The 27,979-nt window shown below is 39.6% G+C and overlaps 2 protein-coding genes across 5 annotated transcripts; one reads left to right on the top strand and one right to left on the bottom strand.

Moving 5' to 3' along the window:
• Nucleotides 1–76: 76 nt before the first annotated feature.
• sgsm3 (small G protein signaling modulator 3) lies at nucleotides 77–12,253 on the top strand. 3 transcript variants are annotated; one of them, XM_079456888.1, is made up of 22 exons: nucleotides 436–646; nucleotides 4,985–5,073; nucleotides 5,168–5,253; nucleotides 5,364–5,427; nucleotides 5,531–5,742; nucleotides 6,220–6,327; nucleotides 6,472–6,615; nucleotides 6,702–6,897; nucleotides 6,979–7,124; nucleotides 7,247–7,480; nucleotides 7,671–7,853; nucleotides 8,406–8,561; nucleotides 8,647–8,701; nucleotides 8,814–8,863; nucleotides 9,056–9,208; nucleotides 9,394–9,464; nucleotides 9,543–9,591; nucleotides 9,691–9,776; nucleotides 9,889–10,011; nucleotides 10,235–10,295; nucleotides 10,411–10,482; nucleotides 11,086–12,113. In XM_079456888.1, the coding sequence occupies exons 2-21, from the start codon at nucleotides 5,067–5,069 to the stop codon at nucleotides 10,480–10,482; spliced, it is 2,256 nt and encodes a 751-aa protein (XP_079313014.1). In that variant the 5' UTR covers nucleotides 436–646; nucleotides 4,985–5,066; the 3' UTR covers nucleotides 11,086–12,113. The 3 variants fall into 3 exon arrangements, with proteins under 3 accessions (XP_079313012.1, XP_079313014.1, XP_079313013.1); XM_079456886.1 differs by lacking the exon at nucleotides 10,411–10,482 and having other exon boundaries at nucleotides 77–646; nucleotides 11,086–12,253; XM_079456887.1 differs by lacking the exons at nucleotides 436–646; nucleotides 10,411–10,482 and adding an exon at nucleotides 4,164–4,235 and having other exon boundaries at nucleotides 11,086–12,119.
• On the bottom strand, nucleotides 12,247–20,210 carry gtpbp1 (GTP binding protein 1). 2 transcript variants are annotated; one of them, XM_079456889.1, is made up of 13 exons: nucleotides 19,710–20,208; nucleotides 18,439–18,550; nucleotides 18,178–18,358; nucleotides 16,295–16,643; nucleotides 15,928–16,051; nucleotides 15,727–15,841; nucleotides 15,441–15,585; nucleotides 15,169–15,351; nucleotides 14,896–15,031; nucleotides 14,628–14,806; nucleotides 14,080–14,244; nucleotides 13,790–13,825; nucleotides 12,248–13,446 (listed from the first exon to the last, which is right to left on the bottom strand). In XM_079456889.1, exons 1-13 carry the CDS (start codon nucleotides 19,896–19,898, stop codon nucleotides 13,348–13,350), a joined length of 2,013 nt encoding a protein of 670 aa, XP_079313015.1. In that variant the 5' UTR covers nucleotides 19,899–20,208; the 3' UTR covers nucleotides 12,248–13,347. The 2 variants fall into 2 exon arrangements, with proteins under 2 accessions (XP_079313016.1, XP_079313015.1); XM_079456890.1 differs by lacking the exon at nucleotides 13,790–13,825 and having other exon boundaries at nucleotides 12,247–13,446; nucleotides 19,710–20,210.
• Between the last annotated feature and the right edge of the window lie 7,769 nt (nucleotides 20,211–27,979).

Raw genomic sequence — 27,979 nt, 5'->3', positions numbered from 1 at the left:
GAGCAATCAAACATATTTTACAGTTCTCGTAAACGGATTAATCAGCTATTTTAAGGCTACGTCATGAAGTTTGATCAAGACGCGGATGAATATGTCATGTGGATGTTGGCATGTGACGTCTGTTGCCGTCTAGCTTTCTGCAGTTCATTCAAAATACCGCTGTTGAACTAAATAAGGCACACAACGCGGCTACCATTAAGAAAATAAGAAAACACGTAGTCTGTACAATATCTTATTATTATGGCGTCAAAAAAAGTTTAATGTAACGCCACATCCAGAGTATCATTTTGATCGTGATCTTGAATTGTGATAGGCAAGCCAAGCACTACTTAGAGTTAAAATAATTGCCACCGCTATTATGATCCAATCGTAGGCTTTAATTGTTTTCTTATATAAATGTAAATGCGTTTACGGGATGGGAACTAGTTCTTGGAAATCGCTTCTGGCGGAAGGATATGATTTTGCGGTGCGAAACAAGAGCAGGTGTATGACGTAAATCAGTCGGTCAATGCATTTAGCCGTCCACCATCAGAAAACCTAAGTAACATTTACACACATATCATACCTTACAACACAGCCGCGGTATATTTGCGTAATTTCACCACGCGGTGCAGCTGTTCTTACAGGACATTCAACATGACATAGGGTAAGAAGATGTGACATTTGTTGTTTCGCTAGCTCGGTTGCTAATCATAGCGGCAAGTTCATCGATTGATGAGGTTTGGATAGCTTTAACGTAGCCCGCAAGTGTTTGTCTCACAGTATAAAAACACGTTTTTGTCTTTCTCTGTATCAATTAAGAAAGTGTCGCGCATTTAAATGTCTGTTTTGTGGTTGTTTGCATCTATTGAGAGTATTGCGAGCAAAATGTTCATACTGAGAGCATCACTGTAGGTTAAATGTAACTTAACATTAACGGATTTGTAAGAAACGTAAAGCATCTTCTTGTTTGATCTCGCACGTAGATGTTTGCTTGACAAGACCAGCTTTTTGTTACGGTGTGGTTTATAAAAAACAATTTATTGTACGTGTATATAAATCTAATGTTTTTGAATACGACGGTGATTCGTTTTGTGTTTTGATGCACTATAAACTGTTACTGATGCCGGTGCGTTGGACGCGGCAGCCGTAACGTAAGTTACCTTTGTTAAGTGACATATGGTGCGTCGTGACTGTTGACTGTCGTTCTGTCATTGGTTCTTCGCGGTTTTTCTTCACCCTTTCTTCTGTATAAAAGTCCGGTTATGCTGAGATGATGTAAGAGACGTTTCTCTTGTCTTTATGTTTGAATGGGTAATGTCACGTGCCATTGTTACACCGGTGTGTTTGTTTAGTCAAAAGTATACGTGCTGTGCGTCTGCGGTTCTCTCTGTGTGGTGAAATGCAAACCGATGTTCTAGGTCGCTGTAAACGTTGAATGTACTGTGCTTGAATCATTTACTGAACCAAAACAACTGGGCAATAACGCAGATTTCTTGATTTGTCCCGGCACTCCCCTGACATATGTACAGTATGCTGTGGATGTAAGGTTTGGTCATGTTTGTTTAATTGGTTTACGCCCTTCTTAACAACAATTTGACCGTGGTGCCAACACTAAAGTACTTCAGAGAAAGCTCTCTCTGCCTCTCATCAGCTCCACCTCCAGTTTTCCTTCCTCCAGCTTCTAGTCACAACACACAGTGAGTCATGTAGTCCCCCCACTCCCGCACCCCCTGCTGTCGTCAGAGAGATGCCACGTGCCTCTTCGCTCCTCTCATGGCATGAATGGCCTTTAGTTGGCATGTTTCCCTCAATCACACCTGCTGCTCCGCCAAACATGCAATTCTGCATTTTAAATCCATTTTCTCCATAACAATGTTGCAGTGGTTATTTCTATTGTACCACTTCGGTAATCCCACATCAGCATGCGTTTACTCGCCATATCCCAAAACTCGTTTTCAATTGTAATTGCAATTTTCACTCTACAAACACTAATGTGATGCCTTCAGCTACTCTGTCTTGTCTTTTCGGTTGCTGTGGGGTCTGTTGCCATAGGGATGACACCAGCGGTAGTGTTTGCTGCCTTGGCGGAGTGTCATTCTTAGTGAGTGTTTGTTTATGATGGAGACTCCTGCAGGGACCCACCAGATGATGGAAAGAAGTCTGCTCTGTTGTCATGACTATCCCCTAATGAAGCCTGACTGAGCACACTGGAGGGGAATGTGTATGCTATCCATTTCATACTGTAGTTCTAATAGATTTTGATAGGGATGCCAGATAAATTATCGGCCGATACCGATATGGCCGATAATTTTTCGTGGGACATTCACGACCCATCTTCGTGATCTAGTTAAGGGGGGGAGGTTCTTGCCCAATATTTTATGGTACATGGGTCCGTCCATCAGCCACTCAATGCGGTGAAGTCATCCTGTACAAGAGCAGAGAAAACGCACTAAAGCATAATGTTTCCAACACCGTGCTTCTCTGTAGGGATGGTGTTCTTGGGGTCATACTCAGCATTTCTCTCCCTCCAAAAACAGGAGTCAATTTTGGTACCATCAGATCACAGATCTTTCTCTAAAGCCTTTTCTGAATCATTTTGATGTTCATTGTCAATCTTCAGACGAGCCAGGCGGGCCTTCTTGGGCAGGAGGACCTTGCGGGTGCTTCAGGATTTCAATAAGTTGTGGCATAGCTTGTTGCCAACCTTTCTCATGATCATATTAACCCCATTGGGGAAATCTTGCAGGGAGCTCCAGACAAAGGACAATTGATAGTTATTTTGTATTTCTTCTATTTCCAAATAATCGCCCCAACAGTTGTTTCCTAACCAAGCTTCTGTCTGTAGCCTATTTAAGGTTTGTGCAGGTCCCTGACATCCTTTGAAACATATTTGGTTTTGGACCATGGTGGTGGAGAGGTTGAAATGAAAGATACAGATTCTGTTGGCAGGCATCTTTTATATTCATAACAAGCTGATTTAGGAGTACTATTTATTTTTTTTGTTATATTTTTATACTTCTTTTTAAATTAATTATAGGATAGTGGAGAGAGACAGGAAGTGATTGGGAGGAGAGAGGGAAATAGGATTGGGAAAGGACAGCAAGCCGGGACTTGAACTCGGGTCTCCCAGTGCACAGTTGTGGTCCATATAGGCACAAGACCAATCTGTGGAGCCAGAATTGGTAGGGGATCAATTACTTATTTCACGGACTGAAATGCAAATCAATAACCTTTATATAAAAACATTGCTCTGATTGATATTTGGTTTCTATCAGTTAAAATTAACCTACCATAAAAATTATAGACCCTTCATTTCTTTGTAAGCAGACAAGCTTACAAAATCGACAGGGGATCAAATAATTATTTCACCCACTGTATTTCTATTTTTATTTCTAAGGAGCTTTGTAAAGATTTGCTTTACATTTATATGAAAACACAGCTATTATGACGATAAGTTTTTTTAGCAAGCGGCTAGATGTCTGCCCATATTGATTTAGATTTTTTTGGGAGGATTGAGATTTTGTAGATTTCATTAGAGGCAAAGGTATGAAGGGTGGGGCTTCCTATATGCAGTGTTAATTAAATAAGACTATAAAATTCTAGCAGCCCCCCCCCCGGCCAGGCAAACCGTGCAGAACAGTATGTAAACGGTGGCGAGGAACCCAAAACTCTGTTGGAGGAGAAAAAAAACCTCAGAGGGAAACCAGGCCTAACAAGGGGATTCCAGTTCCCCTCTGGCAAAAGCTGCAGCCTCTGCACAAGCTCGATAGTGCACAACAAGGCAAAATAAAAAAAATGTGATTTAAGATTATCATTAATAATCTAATAGCGGCTGAAATTTTGTAGAGTCGCCACGTTCTTTATCCAGCTCTATCATCACAGCTTTTGTCAATTCTGCGTCCTGCCTGCTCTGCATCAGTTGTTTTTGGAAGTGTTCCTGGTTCCGGTTGATCTAAACCTTCTGAATATATATATTTTGATAGTGTAGTGTATGCAAGATTAAAAAGATGCGTCTTACGTCTAGATTTAAACTGACAGAGTGTGTCTGCCTCCCGGACAGTGCGAGGAAGTCTGTTCCAAAGTTTAGGCGCTAGATAGGAAAAGGATCTGCCAGCAGAATAAAGCTAAATACAGTATGTGGTTGTGCCTGGTTTGGGCAAAAAGTCTTGGAAAAATCTCACAACGCCTTGAGGGAAGCTATCGGGCGCACCGCAGAACATTTTCACTGCCTGGACCCACGCAACTGCAGCACTGTAAGATTACAGCAGTCACTCACTTCAATGGATCAACTGAGTGCTCTGTCTCTATATAATATTGTGAATAAGTAAGCGCTACAAGGATCTAGGGTCCTGTACTTGCATAATGCATATCCAGATAACATCAAGGTTTTCCATTGCTCTCCTTCAGCTAAACACACACACACACAGGCAGAGAGAAGAAACATTTTGTTATGGTGCATTCAAGCAGTCATTCCCCCTATTCCTCAACAGACTTTGGCTTTCATTCAACGAGGAAGAGATTTATTGTACACAAATGAGAGAATTGAACGGTGCATTAGTTTAAGCTCCGAAAAGCCTCAAGCAACTTACGCAGTGATTAACTTTGCAAAGCTTCCTAAAATACAGAAGAGTCTGGAATATCTGGGAAAGACCAAAATATCCACGGCTGAGATTCCAAGGATAAGAACCAGAATCAGTTTTGACCCTATAAAATCCCCTAACCCCCTAAGGGATTTGTTCATGAGTTCAGCTGAGAAACTCTGGCATCATTGTTTTATCAGAACGTGATGTCAAATTTCACCCATTTTGCTGTGTGTCTGTGTTGTTTTCTGTTCAAAGCTTTCAGTCACTTCCTCATAGCATGCTGTTATTCTCTTCTCTCTTGGAATTTCACTGAAGAAGTGGTGTTATTGGGCATTTCTTTTGTCTGTGCTGATAACCTCATTTCTAAGAATCGTGGGTCAATGTGGAGTGTGCTGACATACTTGGTTTTCCTTCTTTAGGGTCTTTGGAATCTGACCTGACCTGCTCTGAAAGGTCTCTACTTTTTAGACGCCAAAGACCCATTTTCCAAACTCTACGATCATGTCAAGTAAGTAACTTTTACCTTACTTGAATATATCCCTTCCCCATGATAATCTTTTTTATTTTCAAGCACAGGTAAAGTGGTTTTATTTGTTTAATAGGTAGTTATACTCCAGCCCCTGGGGGCCCTTTTTCGGCGCTCACTCCAAGCATGTGGCCACAGGAGATCTTGGCGAAGTATTATCAGGTAACTTAAGGCGTTGTGGCTAGATTGAGACGTGTTGATATAATCTATTTTGTAGATGTTTTATCTTCATTGGGAGGCGGTTTATTTGGGAACTGTTGTTAATTTTGCAGAAAGACCCCAGTATGGAATCTGAACTGCAGTACGATGATTTTGGGTTCCGGATTGATAGTGAAGGTTGGTGTGGTATATTGACACTTATCAAAAGCCTAGTGGTATGTTTTTAGTTTTTCTTTTACCTTATGAGAGTTGTAATAATTGTTTTATTTATGCCGGTCAGATGGGGGTGAGACACGAAAATGGTTGCGTGGTGAAGGATCCCCCCAGAGAGAAGACCCTCAGCAAAGACTTCGCTGGCAGGCCCACCTAGAGTTCAGTCACAACCACACTGTAGGAGACCTGACGTGGGACAAGATCTCTTCTACCTTGCCCCGGTCAGACCGTCTTCGGACCCTCGTGCTGGGAGGAATACCGCACAGCATGAGACCACAGGTCAGCATTAAGCCTGGCCGAATACATTGTATCCACATCATATTTAAGACTATGTTTGTTGTGTTAAACCTGTGGCATACTTATTTTTTTTACGTGTATGCAAGCCGTGAATCAATGCTTCAAGGACACTGTTGCCACCTGTTGGTTAAACGAATTACTGCGTACAGTACGCGTGTACTACTCTGATGACAGAATTTGCGTTCACGTAAAAAGGGAACTATACTTCAGCCTTAACACACTATCAGGCAACTAATCTGCTGATGTAATGTTCCCATGGCAACCATGTTCATGCTAGAGGGATTCTTAGTGTCACTGAAATAGGACATGATGTCTAAGTAATGTCTTGTTCATGCTGTATTGCCAATTTTAGAGGCGACTGGTAGAGTGAATTAAATCTGTGATCTTTTAACCGCATATCTGCTGGAGGGTAATGTTTCTCTTGTCTTTTTACACTGTCTCTTTCATGCGTTCCCTTAGTTGTGGATGCGTTTGTCTGGGGCCCTGCAGAAAAAAAGAACGTCTGAAATTTCCTACAGAGAAATTGTTAAAAACAGCTCGAATGATGACACCACAGAAGCCAAACAGGTACAGATCTGATTCAGGAAAATTTACTGATGCACATTAAGTACACAATCCTTTTTACTGTTCTTACTTTAGAAACTGAGATTTATTACTTAATATTTAAAGCGAATGCATTTTACTTTTATTCATGCATTGAATAAATTGCAGATAGAGAAAGATCTCTTGCGGACGATGCCCACTAATGCGTGCTTCAACACATTGTTGAGCGTGGGGGTGCCCAAGCTCAGGCGGGTCCTGAGAGGGCTGGCGTGGCTGTATCCAGACATTGGCTACTGCCAGGGCACAGGCATGGTGAGCGGTGACTTTTTGACTCCCTGCAGTCAGATGTTGACCAGGTGGCATCCTCTTAGATCCTCTGTGTTGTTTCTCTGATGCAGGTGGTGTCGTGTCTGCTGCTGTTCCTAGAGGAGGAGGATGCTCTGTGGATGATGTGCGCATTGATAGAAGACCTGCTGCCTCCTTCGTACTTCTCCTCCACTCTGCTGGGCGTGCAGACCGACCAGCGGGTGCTCAGACAGCTGATAGTTCAGTACCTGCCTCGTCTGGACCAGCTGCTGCAGGAGCACGATATCGGTAAGATGCAAGCCACCTTGCAGCTGTAGACATACATCTAATAAAATCTTGTTTAAAAGGGCTCTTGTTGCGTTTTTTCAGAGCTGTCTTTAATCACTCTGCACTGGTTCCTCACTGCGTTTGCAAGTGTGGTGGATATCCGTATCTTGCTGCGAATCTGGGACCTGCTCTTCTATGAGGGCTCTCTAGTGCTGTTTCAGGTTACACTTGGAATGCTGAAGATCAAGGTAACACTTGCTTTGATTATATTTCAAAGTGTTAAAATGAATAAAATCCATTAGCTTCAAGATATTATCAGATAAATAATAATATTTAATAAGCAATAATCATTTTCTCTCGTGCTTTAAAGGAAGACGAGCTTGTGTCCTCTGAGAACTCCGCATCCATCTTTAACACGCTGTCAGATCTGCCCAGTCAGTTAGAGGATGGGTCGGCAGTGCTGGGAGAAGCCGTGCGTCTGGCAGGGTCTCTGTCTCAGGAAACCCTGGATGCACACAGACATAAACATCTAGCTTATATTCTGGCAGAACAGGCCCAGCTCAACTCCAACAACCCCCATTCCCTCAACACAAACCTCAACAAGGTCAGCATCATAAATACCCTGCAATACACATACCCTTGTTTCTCCAGTTGCGTTCACATTCATTTGTATTTGAGCTGAAAGCAACAAACTTATTTAGACCAGCCATTTACTTTTACAGACTAAGAAAGTTATAAGAGGCAGTGATTAAGTGCTTATCTCAAATGAGTCAACCTTGTGTGTTATTGTGCAGGTGGTCCGCAGACAGAGCCTGCGCAGGAAGTCCACCCTGAGCTCGCTTCTGTTCGGGGAGGATGAGGTTGAGGCACTGAAGGCCAAAAACATTAAGCAGACAGAGCTGGTGGCGGTGCTGAGGGAAGCTATCGGGCGCACCGCAGAACATTTTCACTGCCTGGACCCACGCAACTGCAGCACTGTAAGATTACAGCAGTCACTCACTTTAATGAGGGCCTGTAGCTCAAACAGTAGACCGTGGTGCTAGCAACACCAGGGTTATGGGTTCCCAAAGATCATTCATATTGATATAAAAAGTAAACTTTGGATGCACTGTAAATCTCTTTGAATGAAAGTGTCTGCTAAAAGCTAATTCAATCAGTTATGGAGCGCTGAACCACAACACTGTGAGTCATGTACATCTGCAGTAGGCTAACCTGATGACTCACAGAGTTTTGTTGAACTGCATGAATTTGGCATATGCAACAGAAAACTGGCAACCCCGCAGACGCATTATGCATGTTTTTGGTTAAGTGACTATATATAAAAGAGGTATCTCATAAAAACAATTAGTTATTGTATTCGACAAAAATGAGTCACTCCAGTATTATAATATCTATTTAAAACACATTTCTGTCCAGCTCTGATGTTCCTCCACATAGATCTGCTATTTTGTGAGCCACATTAAATATAAACATTATTGTTAACGTTGATATCTGTATTTCTCATTTGTTCTCATTTCTCCCTCTTTTAGGATTTGACACCTGACTACTCTATGGAGAGTCATCAAAGGGATCACGAGAACTTCCTGGTTGTGTCTCGGAATCGACGGAGACGAGCCAAAGCCTTATTGGACTTTGAACGGCATGATGATGATGAACTAGGCTTCCGGAAGAATGACATCATCACAGTAGGCATCTGCGGTTTCTCTCATTTGCGCATGTTAACTTATAGTGATTTATTCCTCATGTGTTTATTTCTGTGTCCATCTTTAGATAGTCTCACAGAAAGATGAGCACTGCTGGGTGGGAGAGCTGAACGGTCTGAGAGGTGAGCTGAGATTCCGTTATAACCATTAAACCCATCATAGCTTTAATTCCCTCGGTTTACATTAATCTGTATACTAAACTGATCTGTATCTTCCACAACCCTTGAATCTTAGGTTGGTTTCCTGCTAAATTTGTGGAAGTTCTGGACGAAAGAAGTAAAGAGGTATGTGCAGTTTATGACACTGAAGTCGTTTTTAAGGTCCAGTCATGAATTCCTCCAAAGAAAAAGGAAATCATATAAAAGATCTGCTAGTTCTTTCTCTTCTTCAATCTTTGACAATGTCAGTCTCTGAGACCGACTAACTGTTTCTGAACAGTTTCTCTTTCTGAAGATGTTGATGTTTTTGTCTTTCAGTATTCACTGGCAGGAGATGACACTGTAACCGAGGCAGTGAATGACTTGGTTCGAGGGACATTGTGTCCTGCACTCAAGGCTATTTTTCAGCACGGCCTGAAGAAGCCCTCCATATTGGGTGGACCATGTCATCCGTGGCTCTTCATTGAAGAGGTATCTGTGACCACCAGCTACTTCATACTCACAATGCTACACTACAATATATAATATAATTTCGTCCTAATACTACTTTGTGATAGAATGGTCTTAATACATTATATATTAGATTGTTGCCCTATTATGAACATATGCATGTATGTTAGTAGTGTTTGAAAGGTAGTTGTGTGTGTTGATGACAGGCGGCCAGCAGAGAAGTGGAGAGGGACTTTAACTCGGTTTACTCCAGACTGGTGCTGTGTAAGACCTACAGGTAATGCTAGTACAGATTCACGAAGTAGGTAAATCACACGATTTTATGTTGATTTTAAAGATGGTCTTATTTCTTCAGGTTAGATGAAGATGGGAAGGTGCTCACACCTGAAGAACTGCTTTACAGAGTGAGTTTGAAAATTTTTACTATCACACGTCAGTAAATGAGGTCATAAAATGGCAAAACTATGTGTTCTGGTTTGATTGTCCTTTATCTTTTATCTTAGGCAGTGCAGTCTGTCAACATGAGCCATGATGCTGTACATGTTCAAATGGATGTCAAGTTCCGCTCCCTCATTTGTGTGGGGTTAAAGTAAGACTTTTGTTGCCCTATTGTCATAAATAGTATTTTTTGTGTTCGATTCATAGTACAAGCATTTGGTATGTATTTTCTTCATTAATGAATTGTGTATGTGTTAATGCAGTGAGCAGGTGCTGCACCTGTGGTTGGAGGTACTGTGTTCTTGTATGAGTGCTGTGGAGAAATGGTACCATCCCTGGTCTTTCCTGCGCAGTCCTGGCTGGGTTCAGATAAAGTGTGAACTCAGGTGAGACTAAAAACTGTAATCTCATAAATCGAAGAGTACAAACCGTTAAGAAAAAACAAGACTACATTATGTTTAGGAAATCTGGTCACAGTCCTAAGTGGATTGCGTGAGAGACAAGGTTATCTTAAAGGGTTATAGTCAAGGCCTGTCCTCATGGTCATTATATATACTACTGTAAATAATAGCTCACCACAGAATTGAGTTTTGTGTGTTGTACTTTCAGAGTTCTCTCAAAGTTTGCCTTCAGTCTCTCCCAAGATTGTGAGCTGCCTACCAAAAAAGAGGTGAGATTTATATTAATTCAACGTATCGGATGTGATTTGCCGTCCCTCACACAAGTCCACACAGACAGTCTCCACACGGCGTAACATGCGTTTGCATGTTTGTCTGCTATTCCAGAAGTCTTCTATTCTGAAATCTGAAGTGGTGGATGTCTTGGTCCAACATCACCTCTTTAGTTGGGACCTCTAGGTAATTCTGGTAACTAGCTAGCCTAAAGCAACCAGGAGTGTGATGGGAGTGTTCACTTTGCTATGTGGTGTTTGCATTAGCTGCTGTAGGTATTAACACAGTCAATACACCAAAAACTAAACAGACTTAAAGGGCTGGTTCAGCAGCCTGTGTGTAAAATGCTAATTCAACTCAAATACTTCTCTCTACATACATGTTTCAGCTCTATCTGGTGGGATTTTAAAGATTGTTTACATTCACACACTTAAAGAAATGAGTTATTGCCCAAAAGTATCATTCTGAGACATCATGTAAATAAGAGGGATAATCTCCTTTTAAACGCTTTAAACAATGCTTTTAATGACTAACAAATGAACTAATGAAAACTTAACTTATGGTGGATGAATTCCTACTGATTGTCATGACTATAGTAATGTGATTTAAACATGAAGTAGAATGCATTAGAGCAGTCAAACCATTTACATGGCTCCATAAGCTATGTTCTCCAGCAGAGACCTAGATGTATTAGCTGCTGATCCCTCAAACAGTCTAAGAAAATAACAATTTGAATGTAAAGACATAACTAAATGACTAATTTTGCCCTTTTTGTAAATCTTTTTCCAGGAAAATGAGCAAAAACCTCTTAAGGAGGGAGTTCAGGACATGCTGGTGAAGCATCACCTCTTCAGCTGGGATATAGACGGCTAGACCACCGACTCTCATCCATTTCCTGTGATGTACATGAATAGCCAAATCACACTCTTCTTTTCAAATCATCTGCAGAAATACAGGGACCAGATATGAACATTTATTTTCTGTTCATGTACAGCTTCATATCACATTAAAAGGTGTTTGTGTGTCTTGGTACGTTATATATGCAGAGGGCTTTACTCTTCTGACATTACTGTCTGTACAAACAAGAAGTAAATGAGGAACGCACCTTTTTGAAACCAAGCTGAGGAAAAGACCTGAGTGATCTGCCTGCTAGCACTTCCTCTTTCTCTTGTATTATAGATGTTGCATCATTTGGGCCGGATTACAGAGATCATAAATGAATGTTATACTCACACCTTGTCCGTTTACTCTTGCTAAGTCCAACAATTAAAGTCTTAAGTTAAAATTTTCCAAATAAGTTAGACTGAGCTGTCACTTGGTGTTGTTTTTGGTGTGATTAAATCAGCTCGTAAAATCAAATCAAATAAAAGCGAGTTTAAAAATGGAAGAAGTAGTAAAAACTGGAATCGGATCTCTGTCTATCGTGTCCCAAGTGAAATCGTCACAGCTAAAGTGTGAAGTTTAAAACACCTGTGGGGGCTGTGAAGGATGTGATTGACTCATTGTTGGGTGGTGTGACAGTGAATCAGATGAGTAACATAGTAACAAAAGTAGTATTTACTTTTTGTATGTAAATTAGATGAAGGTAGAGTCGTTAGAATGTAAATCCTGTGCATTACTCATTATTTTCAGGCTTCAAGTCAGAATGATGTAGCAGAATCTCTTCTGCAACTTTGTGAAACGCAACATCACTGTAATGATTCCGTTTAGTTCCTGAAATGGCTGCAGACCACAAAAGTCTGCAATGGTTTGTTACAACTCGCAGGGCTTTTGATCATATTTACATGCACGGTGGATGTAAATAAATCTATATCTATAAGAGGTTTTGCAATGTTGTGATCTGTACATGCAACACCCATTTGTATCATTATAGACATTGTAAGAATCTATCTATCGAGGAACCTGTTTATTAGCTACTTGCTAGGTAGGTGAATCAAACAGTCACACAGTTGAAATTGTCAACATCAGTTTATTGTTATAATTGTGGCAAATGAAATTAACAACATGTAAACAGAGATAATGGTCCGGGTGTCTCAATATGTGATTACTGAAGCTCTGCAGGCTCAAAAAAACCAATGGAAATAATTTATAGCAAGTATTTCTTCTGAAGGACTATCAATCATTAAAGAAGAAAAATGCATACAATTTGTCACAATTTTAACTCCACATTCCAAATCTTTCTTTAATTACTGGCACTCTGTTAAGTAAAGTTTCACTAAAAGGAAATATTACTAGAATCATATATATATTATATATACACACACACACACTAAAATCGGTGGCATTCAAAAAAACTCTACATTTCATCTACTTCATGTAAATTTCACTGGGTAGTCTTGAACTCTCCATTTAAGCACCTTGACAATTTTAATGCATCCATAATCTAGGTAAACTCTACCAGGAGCCTTACTACTCAACATGACTGTATTTCGGAGAACTTTAATATTTGTGATAACTTGCAATATTAAGGGATATTCCTTACGTTTTCGTTTTGCACGTCATTAAATTAGCTGCCAACAAACTTTTGCAATCACAGTGTGTTATAGGCCTAAACACTCAGTTCTTACCGTCATGGTCCACAATAAAACTCATTCAGTAACAACAAATGGTTGTCATAAATCCTGTTAGGAGTCTTTTTAAAATAATTCGCTACATAATGCAAACTTAAGCCCAAAAAAGATTTTTAACAGGAATATTTTAAAATTGACAAGAATGACAGTCACTTAGCACGTAATGTTATACTCCGTAAGAGGAAAGGGTTTTCTTCATGACGTCGCATGTAAATACTATCCCATCTAAATTGACAAAACAGAACCAGCATGCAGTATGGCTGTCCTATATTCTCAATATCTACGGTATATACAGTCTAAAAACACCCACGTCTTATAATAAGTTAAAATTCACATAACAAATGTTGCATGTTGGTTCTGTGATCTCCTTGGACTTGTCATAGAAGTGGTATGATCCATACGGGCAGGTAAAAGGCATGAGTAAAACACAAGAGAGCACACTGGACTGTTCAGCTTCTTGTGGGGGGAACTCTGGAGTGGCTTAGCAGCCCCCGACGGCACCAGCGAGGGCTACTGTGGTGTTGCTTGGAGGTTTCCCTTTATGTCTCTGACCTCCTCGTCTTCTGCCTCCAGACTTTGGCTTAAAGAAAACAGAAAAGGTCACAGCTGAAAGTCTCCTAAAGCATCACAGTGTTTATACCTTAAAGGAGAAATTAATTTGTAAATGGCTTGCTTATAGTTGTCTCTGCATGAGTAGATTGTAGAGCACTTCAGTCTCCAAAAATGAAAAAAAAGTGTCACAACAATGCCAATAAGTTTATTGTCATTGTCTCACAACACCCAAAAACAGGTGGTCAGAAGCCTCACACATTTTCATGCCACAGTATGTAAAGGTAAGAGTTAATCCAACCTATACACAACAATTCGGGTGAGGGGGTATATCAATCTGGGTAATGGGGGGGGAGTCACTGTTCCCTTTTTACCTTATCTTTGTTTTGAGGGTCTTCCTCCACCTCTGTCTGAAGCATTCAAAATGTGAAAGAAGAGTAGATCAAACAGAGCAGTGTGTGTGACATATGGATGGGCGGGACAACATCATTAAAGAAACAAAAAGGACATGTAGGTGGGGAAAAGAAAAAACAGGTGGAGTGAGAAGATAAAGGTGACAGAAAGCAGTTAGATCAGATCAGACTGACTCACAACTGTAAATCTACAGCCGGAAGAGAAACTCAACTTTAAAGTTATAATAAAAACCTTGGTTTTGAGTTATTACCTGTTGTGGTATGCTGTTCTGAGTGGTTGGAGATATCGCTGTTGCCATCTCCTCATTGGTTGGCGGAACTCCATCCTCTCTCCTAGCTGGAGCTTTCTTTGTGGACTGCATCTTGATTTGCGGAGGTTTGGAGTTTGACGGCTGATTATTCGTTGACAGCAGCAACTAAAAAACCAAGACAGCAAATATTTGGTATTCCGTTATGAGAAAATACATTGTTTACCATTCCAAGTTCCATTTCTTCAAAAGAAAATCTGAAAGGATTCTGACCCTCATCATTTACTGACCCTCGAGGTGATGGTAGTCGAAGTGCCCCCTAGACCTGTTTGCTCTAGATACATTCCCAAAATATCGTCTTTTGTGATCGACAGAACAGAAATATATAAAGCTTTTCCTACTATGGTAGTGAAATGTACCAAAAACATTTTGGTTAAAAGCTTCCTTTCAAATATATTCCCTTGTATTCATCAGAACAAAGAAATTCATACAGATTTGGAAGGTTGGGTACATTTTTGGTTGAACCGTCCTTTAAAGCCCATTTGACTAACCTTGGTGATGGTGCCCACAGCCTTCGTTCTCCCCTCTCTGAAGACCAGCCTCTGGTCTAAGTGCAGGTACTCTGGAGTTTTGATGAAGCGGAAGTGTACAGTAGCTTTGTCTCCTGTGCGTAAGCAATCGCTGGTCATAGATAGGATAGTTGCTGTCTGCCTGATGCTGCCGCAATGCACTGTGGGAGGGGAGAGACAAACGAAAGAGATAAGTTGTTTTGGGATTCCACAGTAACTGAGAACAAGCAAGTCTGTGACTATATCTCACCCATGGCTTGATATCTTGGAGAGATGGTAGTCGGGTGATGTAAAACTAGAATCTCTGCTTCAAACTCCCAATATGCCTGTGGGTTTAACCTCGGTGACACCATGACCATGCCCTTCCTTATTGATGAACGCTTAATCTAAACCAGAGAGCAATATGAAAGAACAAGCAAGATGCAATAAATAGAGAGACATGGCCACATATGTTTCATTGGATAAAGAACCGGTTCACAATACATAGGTTGCAGGTTTAATCACAAGATTTTAATTTTCATACCTTTTTGAGAGCAAAAGAAGCCGTCTGTCCACCACGAACCTCTTTCACAGGCATCCTCTTGCGGTGAATGGATTTGACAGTAATGGGGAGGAAAGCGCCCAAGGGGTCCGGTCCCAGAAGCAAGGTGTCATTCAGCCTAATCAGCCCACAAAGAGTTGTCCCAGACACTACTGTCCCTACACCCTGTCAATTCATATCAGATTGCTAAATGAGGGGGATGTATAGAGAGATGGGGATGTATAGCGAGAGAGAGAGATAGACAGCATGCTTACTGGTACTGAATAGGTATCATCTATCTGGAACTCTGCAGGCTCGTGGTCTTTGAATGAACTTCTGGAGGAGAGCAGGTTTAGGAACATCTTGAGTAGGTCCATGTTCTCTCCAGTGACGTTTGAGATCTGGAAGATGGGACATATTCTACAAAACACGCAGACAAATATGGAAATTAAGACATTGGGTTGAAAGCATTGCAAAACTGAGGTCATATAATATGCATCGGTCAACTGCTGTTTGCTAATTTGCATGTGAAAACAAACAATGTGAACTGCAGAGCATTACCTCTCAGAACTAAAGTTAGACGCTGTGACGATGACATCATCTTTGTTCTGGACTAGCACAGGGATCTTTCTGCAGCCCGGAGACTTTAAGATCTTCTGCAGGAGCTTTAAGGTCTCTATAAAATGCACATCCATCATTAGCATGACAATTCCTATACCTATCTGTCATTTACAGCCAATAAATAAATGAAGTATAGTTCACCTTGAAGAATATTAGCAGGACACATGTCAATCTTTGTAACCACCACAAAGACAGGAACATTGAGGGCTAACGCCAAGCCAAGGTGCTCTTTGGTCATACCAACAATTCCTGCATTGCTTCCTATCTGTAAAAGAGAAAATAAATCTGAAGATTTTACATTTGCTAACCAGCCCAAATGGAGACGCAAATGCTCTGTACCAAAACCCTAGCGAGCTGCCTACCTTGGCAATGTTTTAACCAGCATATGCGATCTTCAAACAGTTCCATCTAATTAAACAGCATTATTTTACCTAATATCTGCGTATCGCATGTGTTTGCTGAATTTCACATGCAGTTTGTGTGTTTAATGCCACATTCCTTTCCTTACCATCAGCATGCAGAAGTCAGGCAAATGACCAGTCATTCCAAACACAGTCGTCTTGAGGTACTTCTCGTGGCCAGCGAGGTCAATAAAGGTGATGACTTTAGAAGACTTCTCGCAGATCTTGGTCCAGTCCAGGCTTCCGCCATGACTGTCGGGTTTGTTGACAACTTGACCCTCCTGATCAAAACCCAGGATGTCATTGCCCACGCTGCTGGTACGGCCACTTTCCATTTCATGCTTGTGTCTGAAGAGCTTCTGTCGGGCAAAGCCACGACCATTATCCAGCTCTCCATGAGTCAGCACGCCAAGTAATGTACTCTTGCCAGCATCTACATTCCCTACTACAGCCACCCTGAAAAATTATTTTTTTAGATAAATAACCTGACATGTCTCATGAACATTTATATATATTTACTCTAATGCTGCGTCCCAATTCGCCTACTTATACTATACCCTTAAAGTATGTACTGGCTTTGTTATTGAAAAGTACATACATATTAGTGTGTAGCAAAACTGTATGCACACACCGAGACATACGAACGCGAAACAGAAGTGGCCGTTGTTGCCTAGACGACACTGCGATCCTTAACAGTCATGAACATCAAAATACATCTCTTCCTTTCATTTAAGTATTTATTCATTCATTATTTCGTATATAATGTTTACAGCATACTCACATTTATTAATGTAGCAAAGCAACGTTAATTTAACTTTATTAATGCAGTGGAGCGTCACCATACTCTGCTCTCTTGTGGTGAGTTCTGGGTAATATCAGCAGTTAAGTGTCCATGGATCACACTTTTCATCCGGAAACAGTAGACCATCCGGGTACTTTGAAGATACTCATTTCAACATACTATGATTTGGGACATACCAATTCTATTTTCGAACACTATTTAGGACGGACAGTCCTAACAGCGAATTGGGATGCAGCATAAGACATTTCTCAAGAGTCATATACAGGGTGGATAAATGATGACAGAATTTTTATTTTTGCAAGAACCAACCCTTTAAATTCCAGTCTGTTGATCTTTAGCTTTGAAACACTTGGAATATACCATAGTGAATGCATTTAAAGTTCAACTGGATTTGCATTGCCAATTTGTGTTTGTTCATTCTCCACTTTAGAAATACTCCATAGAGTGACTCATCGGCCGTTCTCTGAGGCCTCTGAAAACACTTCTTATCTCCAGCATCACGAGTATGGAGTATATATGGAGCACTAGAGTGTATGAAGGCTACAATTTCAATACAATCACAGCCCTGTGTAGATTGGGAACTAGAGATGTAACAATATCATCGATAGTGTTATCGTAATAGCAAAATTGTATCAATATTATCATGGTCACATGACAGCATGAATCTATAGGTCTTCCAGGACTAAAATAGAGAATGTTAGAAAAGAAAATAGATGTTACCTTTGTAAAGGTCCATATGGTGCAATTATTTTATAAAACTATAAAATACTTTTTTTATTTGAAAGATTTTCGCATGGTGCATGACGTTTCGAGCACACAGGCTCTTCATTAATAAAGTATTTTTTATATATTTTTGGGGCTCTGGTGTGCTGACTTTTGTTACTACTTTGATTTACTCTCTTGGTCGAGCACCCTTTTGAGATTGATGTGCGTGTTTTTGATCTCTCTTTTAAAAAATTGATTTTTACACTTTTTTTACCCATCCCATACTATAACTCATACCTCTAAGCAACAGTTGTGGTTAGAAGATTAGACGAAAAGTGTGGCACGTTTCAAAGTCATCATTTGTCATTTTAAGTAATGCAATAAATACTGTGAACTTTGTACCCATGTACTATTGTACAGTGAGATTTTGATATTGTTACAAACATAAAAGGAACTGGATTTGTGGTAACTTTCTCCACTCACCTAACCTCCAGGAAGTCTGCCTCTCCCACCCTGCGGCGAATCAGGTAATCTCTGACCTGTCCTCCAGCCTCAGCACGCTCCCTCAGTAGTATGAGATCTGCCTCTATCTGCTCACTCATGGATTTTATAGTGGCCACAGACGCCTGCATATCACCCTCATTTAAACCATAATCTCCTCCATCTGAAAGCGACAGAAGCTGTGAGGTATTATGAAAATTCAAAAGTATTGTGGGTCTCAAATCAAAGATAACATGCCCTTACCTGAACCCACCCCCAAAACATAGATGGTCTCCCCACAGCCCTCGTCCATCCTCTCACGGAGTTGCCGTAGTAACAAGTCATACTGCTCCCCGTTGGGGCTGACCAAGCCAAACTGTGAAGAACAGTACAAGAGTTTATTAGAGAATGTGTAACAAAATTACCGCAAAACAGTGAATTTGATCTATTTGTTTGCTTTAATCTCTTTTAGGTTTTGTGTTCCTCATAAAGACATTACATGCTCCGTCTATTTCTATGGCAGTGTAAACAAAGGAAAACAATGGAAACAGAGAGCAGAGTTGCCTGACTTTATTGCATGTTACATCATACGCTTCAACATGTTAAGTCACACAAGGTGGAGATACAGAACTCAATGCAAAACCTCCTGAAGAGCAGAAACAGATCCTTGGTGTAAAACTGGATTGATGAATGATTTGTGGACAGCTAACACAGCAGAAAAGTGCCTGTCCTGCTTAACCAATACCATTTCATGAACAGCCATCTGTCCTGGTTCACACATTCCTCAAGGTTATCCACAAGTGACTGTAGGAGACCTAAGCTATAGTATGCAGATAGTTGACATGACATGTCCAGCTGTGTCCGAAGTGCCCTGCTAAATTTCACTTGAAACTATTTCGAACAGCACTTTCTTCATTCTTGTATAATTCATTGGAAGTACACAAACAGATTCCGCTTCATGATCTCATAATGACACAGAGATGATTGAATATTTGTTTGTTTTTTTAATCACATTGGTCTGACACAAAGGACAACAGAAAGTCCGCTTAAGCGTTATTGCTAGATTGTGTTAAAACACTTTGGGACTTTAAAACTTTTCTCATTCTCGGATTTGTTTATCCATCCTGTGTTTCCACCCCATTTAAGGGAAATCCCTCGTAATTGCACAGGTATTTCATCAGGTCCTGTAACGTAAGGTTGACGACTTTCATTCATTTGCGTAACGTTACACGTAGATATGGAGCCCATAGTCAGCAACATATGGATCAAATCAGGAAGCCAAATTCTTATACTACATTGTGATTGATGCATATTATACGAAATCGACAATGTAGCCTTGTTCCTGGTTAGCTTAAGATCCATTCACAGTTACAAACACTCACGAACCTCGTTGAACTAACGTCATCACAAACGAAACGACGTCTTACAATTGCGTTATTCACAAAAAAAATACAATATGCATTCAATAGAATACCAATACGAAATCAATAACACGCTTATTCACTTCAACAAACACGATTCAGTATGAGGCCTACCTTACTAGAGAAGTCTATGCCGAGATCCGCGATCTCGCCGTTAAAAATGTCCCCGTCCTCAAAGCACTCTGCCCCGTCATCGTCGCTGCTGCAGCCGCGGGCTGGAGCAAACATGCTAGCGGGGACTACTGATTCCAGTCCCATAGTCACAGGGTTAAAACCTGGTTCCGTGGTTGTTAAAGATGCCATCTCTCGGGAAGCAGATATCTAGACTAGGCTTAAATCAACTTTAAAACGATGCAGCTTTTGGTGGAAATGTAAGCTGATACAGCACAAACACAACACTAGTGAATTCACATTCAGAATGTAACGCCGCTCACCACTAGGCTAAAACCTGCCGTGTCGAGATAAACGAGTATCACTACATGTTACTGGTATCTCTATACCATGTTAGGCTGATAAGAGCGTAAACAAATTCTCACTGATGGCGTTAAAGTGTTTGTTTAAAAAGCATATGAGTCAAGTGTGTTGTTCTTCTCCTCTTCAATTATTCAGTAGCACGCTCGGCCAATCATTTTACTGCTTTAATAAATCACATGGGTCGCTTGTCCAATGAAAGTGTGCGGGCGGTTCCATGTGGATACAGACACAACTTCATTACAATGCAACTGATGCAATATTTGCTGACAAGGTGGTAAAGTATGTTTCACTGTGTAGAGTTAATAGAACAAATACTATATTTTATTTATTTAATTAAAATAAATATACATTTGGATGTCACTAATCATTAATGTCACTAATCATATTTTCATAGTCCATGCCCACTGTATAATAATTTCCTAATATTGTAATCTGTATTTATTCACTGTATATCATGCACTTGCGAATTTAACTTCTGGTTAGACCTAAACTACATTTCGTTACACTGTACTAGTATATGTGGAATGACAATAAAATTGAATCTAACCCACTGCGCAAAGACACGTCTAAACGACGTCTTTTGTACGTCATTTTTGCACGTCCAATTTGGGTTACCCGCAGGTGCGGACTGTGACGCCAGATGACGTATTTTTTTCAACGTCTACTGAACGTCCAGTATTGACGTACACAGGACCTCAATATATGGTCTAGATATAGTTCAAATGTGGATGTTGTTGTGGGTTTTTTTCAACATAAAATTTTAACTTATTTTAGAGGCATAAACGAAGCTACAGTAAGTTAACTGGTGGTCCTCCACCTTCTTGAAAAATATGACTAGTCATACACAGAGGTTTACAAAAAAAAACAATTAAATCACCACTCATTTATTTTAATCTTTATTTAACTGGGACTGTTAAAGACGCCTTTAAAAAGACGTCCGTTTTAAGACTATTTGGTCGAGGTAAAGTCGTGGTATTTTTTAGACTTGAATTAAGCATAAATTCATTATTTCATCATACATTATTATAATTTTAAAGTAAGACAACTGACAAAAAAGTAAGCAACAACAAAACATTTATTATTATTACATACAAATAATTGGAAATCGATTATAAACCAAAATAAATACAACCGCCAGATCATCAGGGGCATGTTTAAGGTCTCCCACGGCTTTGGTTATCGTGTGTTCGGCGGCCTTGCTGTCCCACAGACTGCATCTGAGATACACTTGTGTTGTTTTCACTGCATAAAAGTAATTAGAGTTGATACATGGTTTATTTCTACGTAGTAGCCAATACAAGAAATGTCTTTATCCTCTATTTCAGTTAAAAGTAAGCCGCGACTTCCGTCAACTCACAATATAAGCTGTTTGGTTACTTTCCTGTTTTGTTATTTTGTGGAACACTGTCTCGTATTTTAAATAAATAGAGAAATTGAAACAATTAATGCCGTTTTGACTTCATCTTCTGCACATTTTATGTTTCATGTTTTAGAATGAATTTAAATAAAGTAAAAATATGTTTACCTCAGAAAAACGGCAGTGCGTGGTGTCAACAGAGAAGTCAGTCAGGGCTGTGTGCGCGCGATGGTCAGTCACCATGGTCACAGACCCCTTCGCCGTCTCGGCATGCGAGCAAGAACTTCTGACAGAAGTTTTAATATTATATATTTTTTATTTTGGGATATTTTATTGTACATTTATACGATTATACATTGTAATATACTACCACATGACCAAAAAAGTAAACGCAGGATCGTTTTATCTTTTTAAAAGGTCGATTTATTGCTTACAATGTTTAACTGTATTATTAAGGCTCGTTACGTTATAATGTTGATTCTAGTTTGTAATAATGACACTTTTCCGCATGTTCACAAGACCGTCAAGAATCCTTGAAATGAAACTTAACGAGAGAATCCGCCGGTCGTTCATTCTCTCTGAACGGATTTGAAACGATACAGCGGCGTCTTATAATAAATTCGTTCCCTGAACTTCTCCGCGATTAGTTGAGTTTTAAACGTCTGAAATGTCACATTGTTCGTCAACAGACTCATGGAAAGCGGTCACAGCAAACAGAGCATACAGGCGCGCAGACAGCACTATAGTGACGGGGAGACAAGACCCCTCAGACTCATAGTGACCCGATCTGCCCCTCACTGTCCCAACGAAAGACGACAAACTTCTGTAAAACTGAGGATTCATGAGGACGTCCGCTATGTACATTAGCCTGAGTAGTGACGGACAGGCCCGCAGCTGCTTCAGTATTTTCCCGTCACTGCTTCACAATCGTGTCGGTCATCGACGTTCAGTCTCTGTGTGCTGCTGCCGCTGCGACTCCTGGCCCCGCCCCCGGGGTCCTACGAGGAGCTGTCTCAATTGTGCCTGTAGTAGCGGTAACCATAGTGATCAAATGCCGTTGTCTATGACTGAACTGGTGATATTCCTGGACAGAAATAATACTGCGGTCAGGTGTTTTAAAATAAAACGACCCTGAATGTCCTATATAGACTGTTATTTATATATGTTCAGAAAGGTGTTAATAAAGGAAACTACCTGTTTTGTGAAAATTATTTCACCTCAGTCTCATAGTCCACAATCTCAGTTTGTCCATCATGCAATATTTGTTTGATGTGGTGTTTTTTATTTAAATAATGTCTCATATATGCTGTCTTCTACATTTTCAGTTCTATCATTTTAATTATGCATTTAGTAGTAACATAAATATAAATAAATAACAAATACATGCAGGCCAAAAACTATTTAAAATATAAAAATAATTTAATGCCGAATTTGGGTTTCAAGTTGAGTGCGGGTTATTACAGAGCTTGCACCGCGCTGACACGTCATCTGCAAGATTCAATTTCCTAGCATCAACCAATAGGCAGCACGGCGCCGACCAATTAAAACATACAAGTTCATTGGGCGCAACTCATTTACCTTTTACCCATAAACCTCTGCTATTATTAACGTAAATAGGTGAGGTAAAATGGCTAGGGGCAAAACATACAATAATAAAATAAATTACCTGAACATGTAAACTGTCTGATATAATTACCAGGAGGATGACGTGCTCCTCAAGACTACGACATTGGAAGTCATTAAAGTTTCTGCTTTGCACAGGTCTCTATATTATAGAGTCTATAGGTATGTGCAGTTCTTCAAAGTATCGATGCACAACACTACCGTTTACTTGTACACTATTAAAGATAATAATAAAAAATATTCTGCATTTCATCCTGATTTCCTTTGTCTTCTGTAGGGGAAAACTGATAGACTGCAGCAGAGATCCAATGTAAATATTTTTAAGGAATGAGTTTTTTTTTTTATTGTAGATTTGAGTGTACGGTTTGCACTGTTTAAATTGGTGGGCACAGCGCTGGTGGTGGCGCTAGGAAAAACGTCTGTGTGCGCTGATGAGTCGGCTGTGCGGCTCGGTCCAATGAATCGCGCACAAAGAGGAAACAGAGCAATCAGAGGAACCGGATCCGGGGACCAAGAATGACACAGAAGTGTAGTTCACTCAAAGTCAAAGTTTACTAAAGATGGGTTCAGTATATATATGCATAAGTGAGGAAGTGACGAACATATCACTTATATCTGCACATCTCACACAATAACAAGATAACACAATAAATCTGACATTTGTTAGGTCAACATGTACTGAGCACGCCGTCATAATGGAGATCCCTCAGACAAAACATATATCTGTCCTTGCATGTTGAAACAGCTGGGACACAGAGAATTCTGGATTCTCACAACGAGTCTATATGTCTATCTTCAGCCTTCCATAGCACATAATGCACATACACTCTCAAAAAAATCCATGTCCTCCATTTTGCAATTAGATGGGAGCCACCTGACAGAAGCCCCTTCCGTGACGCCCGGTGTGCCAGATAACCAGTCCAGCCCTGGAATCCTCATAAGCCCTTCCACACTGAAGTCATGCAAAAGACACTGATGACACACTAAGGGTTTCTCTCCAGTGAATTCTCATGTGTGTCTTAAGGCTTCCTGTTTGTGTAAAACTCTTTCCACACTGTAGACATACATGAGGTTTCTCTCCAGTGTGAATTCTCATGTGTGTCTTAAGGTTACTCATATGTGTAAAACTCTTTCCACACTGTAGACATGCGTGAGGTTTCTCTCCAGTGTGAATTCTCATGTGTGTCTTAAGGCTACTCATAGCTGTAAAACTCTTTCCACACTGTAGACATGCGTGAGGTTTCTCTCCAGTGTGAATTCTCATGTGTGTCTGAAGGTTTCCTGTTTGTGTAAAACTCTTTCCACACTGTAGACATACATGAAGTTTTTCTCCAGTGTGAATTCTCATGTGTGTCTTAAGGCTTCCTGTTTCTGTAAAACTCTTTCCACACTGTAGACATACATGAAGTTTTTCTCCAGTGTGTATTCTCATGTGTGTCTTAAGGTGACTCATATGTGTAAAACTCTTTCCACACTGTAGACATGCGTGAGGTTTCTCTCCAGTGTGAATTCTCATGTGTATCTTAAGGTTACTCGTAGCTGTAAAACTCTTTCCACACTGTAGACATGCGTGAGGTTTCTCTCTGGTGTGAATTCTCATGTGCTGTTTTTCACTCTTTTTGTCTCCTGTTCTCAAAGCTTCTTCAAGTGAAACTTTCTGGAATCTTTGTGCACGTTGATGTTTCTGATCAGCATCTTTTACTTCCTCTAGACTGTCCTTATTCTCTTCCATCATATCTGAAGTGAACAAAACTATCTGTTAAACACAGTTTTACAATTGTACAAAACAACATCACAAGACAAGATCACAGTTTCAATTTCAGGGACTGAACACAGTCATTCAGTGCACTGAGTATTGCTTTGGATAAAAGGGTTTGCCATATAAGATGAACACATCCTAAGAGAATATTTTAACTTTGCTCTGTTTAAATTACGACATTAAATTCACTCAGACTACAGATCAAAAATCATTGCAAAAATTTTCAGGTACAGAATAAAAGTCATCAGATGTGAAATAACACTACATAGTCTTCACTGTATAAATTGAATATAGATCAATCCTTATTAGAGTCACACCAGTCAAGAGCATTGAGTGACGATTTTCTTTGTCTTTTGTTGTTTTATTATTAATAACAGACTGTGATTTATAAAGCTGCTGTCACTTTAAGTTCAGTACAGCAGAAACGATGCCCCCAAAAATATAGTCGAGTAAAAGAAAGAATAACAACTAAAAACCAACAGACTGTGTCTCATGTAGTCGAGTAAAAGAACAAATGCATGTTTTCTTTTCAATAAGACGATAAAAAACCATCAGACTGATGAAAATGTGAAAAAAGGGTCAAAATGCTGTGCTCTACAAACTCAAAGCAGAACGATGGTCACCTTATAGCCAAACATGTGATTCTATTGAACCTTTACCAGATCACAACCAGATCAAGTTATGATCATTTGATGCAGTTTAGTGATTCACTTTCAGTTCTAATCTTCTGCATTTGTGGTTTATCAAATAAATGAAAGCTTAATAATTCCTCCACTGTCAGAAATAAAGATTTAAAAACAGAAACCAACCTCTGTGTTCTTTAGTCCTCTGAGTTTCTGTTGTGTGTAGTTCTGGATCTCTCGTGTTCTCCAGCTTCCCTTCCACAAACTCCAACAACTGTGTGAAGATTTCAGTTCTTACACCTGAAGTGATTCTTCTGCTTGTTGCTTTCTGGTATTTATTGGTGGTTTGATGTAGGAGGAGCTTTACTGAAGGTGTCAATCACTGTTGGTGTGAACTGGAGATGTTAGAGAGACATTGTCAATAACTCAACTCAGCTTCACTTATATAACATCACTAAAAACAACAATTGTTGACCAAGATGCTGTCCACTATATCAAATACCAACATTTATCTCCATGTGTGACATAAATGACAAAAACATCTCGGCCACATCACAAATCAACTACAGAAACCCAAGCAAAGTGAGAGCAGTTGTCATAAAAACATCTAACAATATTCAACTTATTCATGATGGATAAATATTCAACTGCTTATTATTTATTATTATTATAATATTATTATATATATCAATGATTGTAGCGTTTTGAATATCGATACACTATCATGAAAAAATATTGCGCTGTAGTCTATCAATATTTTTGCACAATCGACATTAAAAAACGATTCAATTGAAAAGAATGAGAGTTAAATCATTCAATAACTTCTGAACTGACTTTGATTTGACCGGTTACAACAAGACCCTCAGGTTATAAAATTGTCTGGTGTTTTAAATCACAGAAGTTTTGAGCTTTTAAAATCGATATCAAATTCTGCCTATTTAAAACACAAACATCTGTTTTGTGAGGACATTTCCATGAGAGTTTAAGATATCAGCATAATGAAGGAGGTGAAAATGGGAACTATGGGTGTAGAATAATGACAGCTGTTAACACTGATGTGTCTGTTATACTGAAACAAAAAGAAAACGTTCATGATCATCAGCAGAAGACCGGCAGCTCTATTAACACCAATGGATGTGTTTTCACTGTTAGGCTAATGTCACTAATGAAACAAACCTTTCAGGACAAACATACAAATCAGGATTTTAAGTCTCAGTATATATGAACTAATCTAATCTAATCTAATGTTTTCGTATACCACAGAATGTTAAACAATATATGAAATGTGAAGCACCATAGGCTCGTATCACGCAACTCGTATAGATTATTTGCAATTACAAAACTATGGGATGAATTTCGACTCAAAATGATTAACAAATGCACGCACAGTCATCCGTGAACGTGATACACTGATGGACTTGCTGATATCTGTAGAAAGATGTACAGTAAACACACATTTAATGAGTTATGCATGTATATCGACATGTATTTCAATTTATAAGCCAAGTATTTACTTAAAAAAATAAACATTAGAGTCATATTGTCAATATGTTTTGCAAATACTAAAGACCTTCTTCATCACAAACCTGATGGTGCAGTACTTGATCCACATGGATCCTGAATCAGAATCTACAGCACTGTAACTTTAATAACTGCATTGACTCATCTACTGCACTGTAATTGTAATAACTGCATCTATTAACTTTATGAGAAAATGCTTTGTCTTTGAGATTAAAACGCCTTATCAATTTGGGATTTTCATTAGTTGTCAGCTATAATCATCACAATTAAAATAAATAAACATTTTAAATATATCAGTCAAAATACAAATGAACCGAACAGGATGTATGAACGCGCGTCACAGGATCCACAAATGCACAACTTCTCATTGGTATGCGCAAAATCAATATACATGAACACAAAATAAAACATTGCGATCACAAATCTGCCTCTATTTGTACAAATCGCTTCGTGTTTATTCAAATCTAAATTTCTCAGAATCAAATCATAAGGCATTTGTTTGTGAATCGTAAAATACAAATGAAACGTGTATCCCGTTCACGGATGACTGTGCGTGCATTTGTTAATCATTTTGAGTCGAAATTCATCCCATACGAAATTCATCCCATAGGTATACAGAGGATTCTCAACTTCGAATTAAACGAGACGTCCTTCATATGACATACTGGCTGAAGAGGAAACAGGAAGTACCACGTTGCTATGACAACACGTCGCACTCGCACACCTTTCAAATTAATTAAAATGATTTCTGATTGATTTTAAGATGTAAAAAGTTGGTTACGTACCCTAAACAATGCCAAAAGAGTTAAACAAATGTAACTTTTTACTTTTTCCTTACTGTTTCAAAACGTTTAAAAATAACTAAACACTTGTAAACCTATTTACTACATCTGCCTGCTAAGATTAAACACAAATTTGTAAACTCTTAACTTTTAAACACCACATATTTGATCGAAGGTGCAGCTGTTACCTGCTTTTATGAAACGAGACAGCCTCGATGACGTAGCAGGCTTCAAATGAGACGCAG

This window comes from Barbatula barbatula (assembly GCF_947034865.1).
Source record: "Barbatula barbatula genome assembly, chromosome: 5".
Classification (NCBI taxonomy): domain Eukaryota; kingdom Metazoa; phylum Chordata; class Actinopteri; order Cypriniformes; family Nemacheilidae; genus Barbatula; species Barbatula barbatula.
The sequence above is the reverse complement of the archived record's forward strand: the minus strand, read 5'-3'. Positions and strand labels throughout refer to the sequence as shown.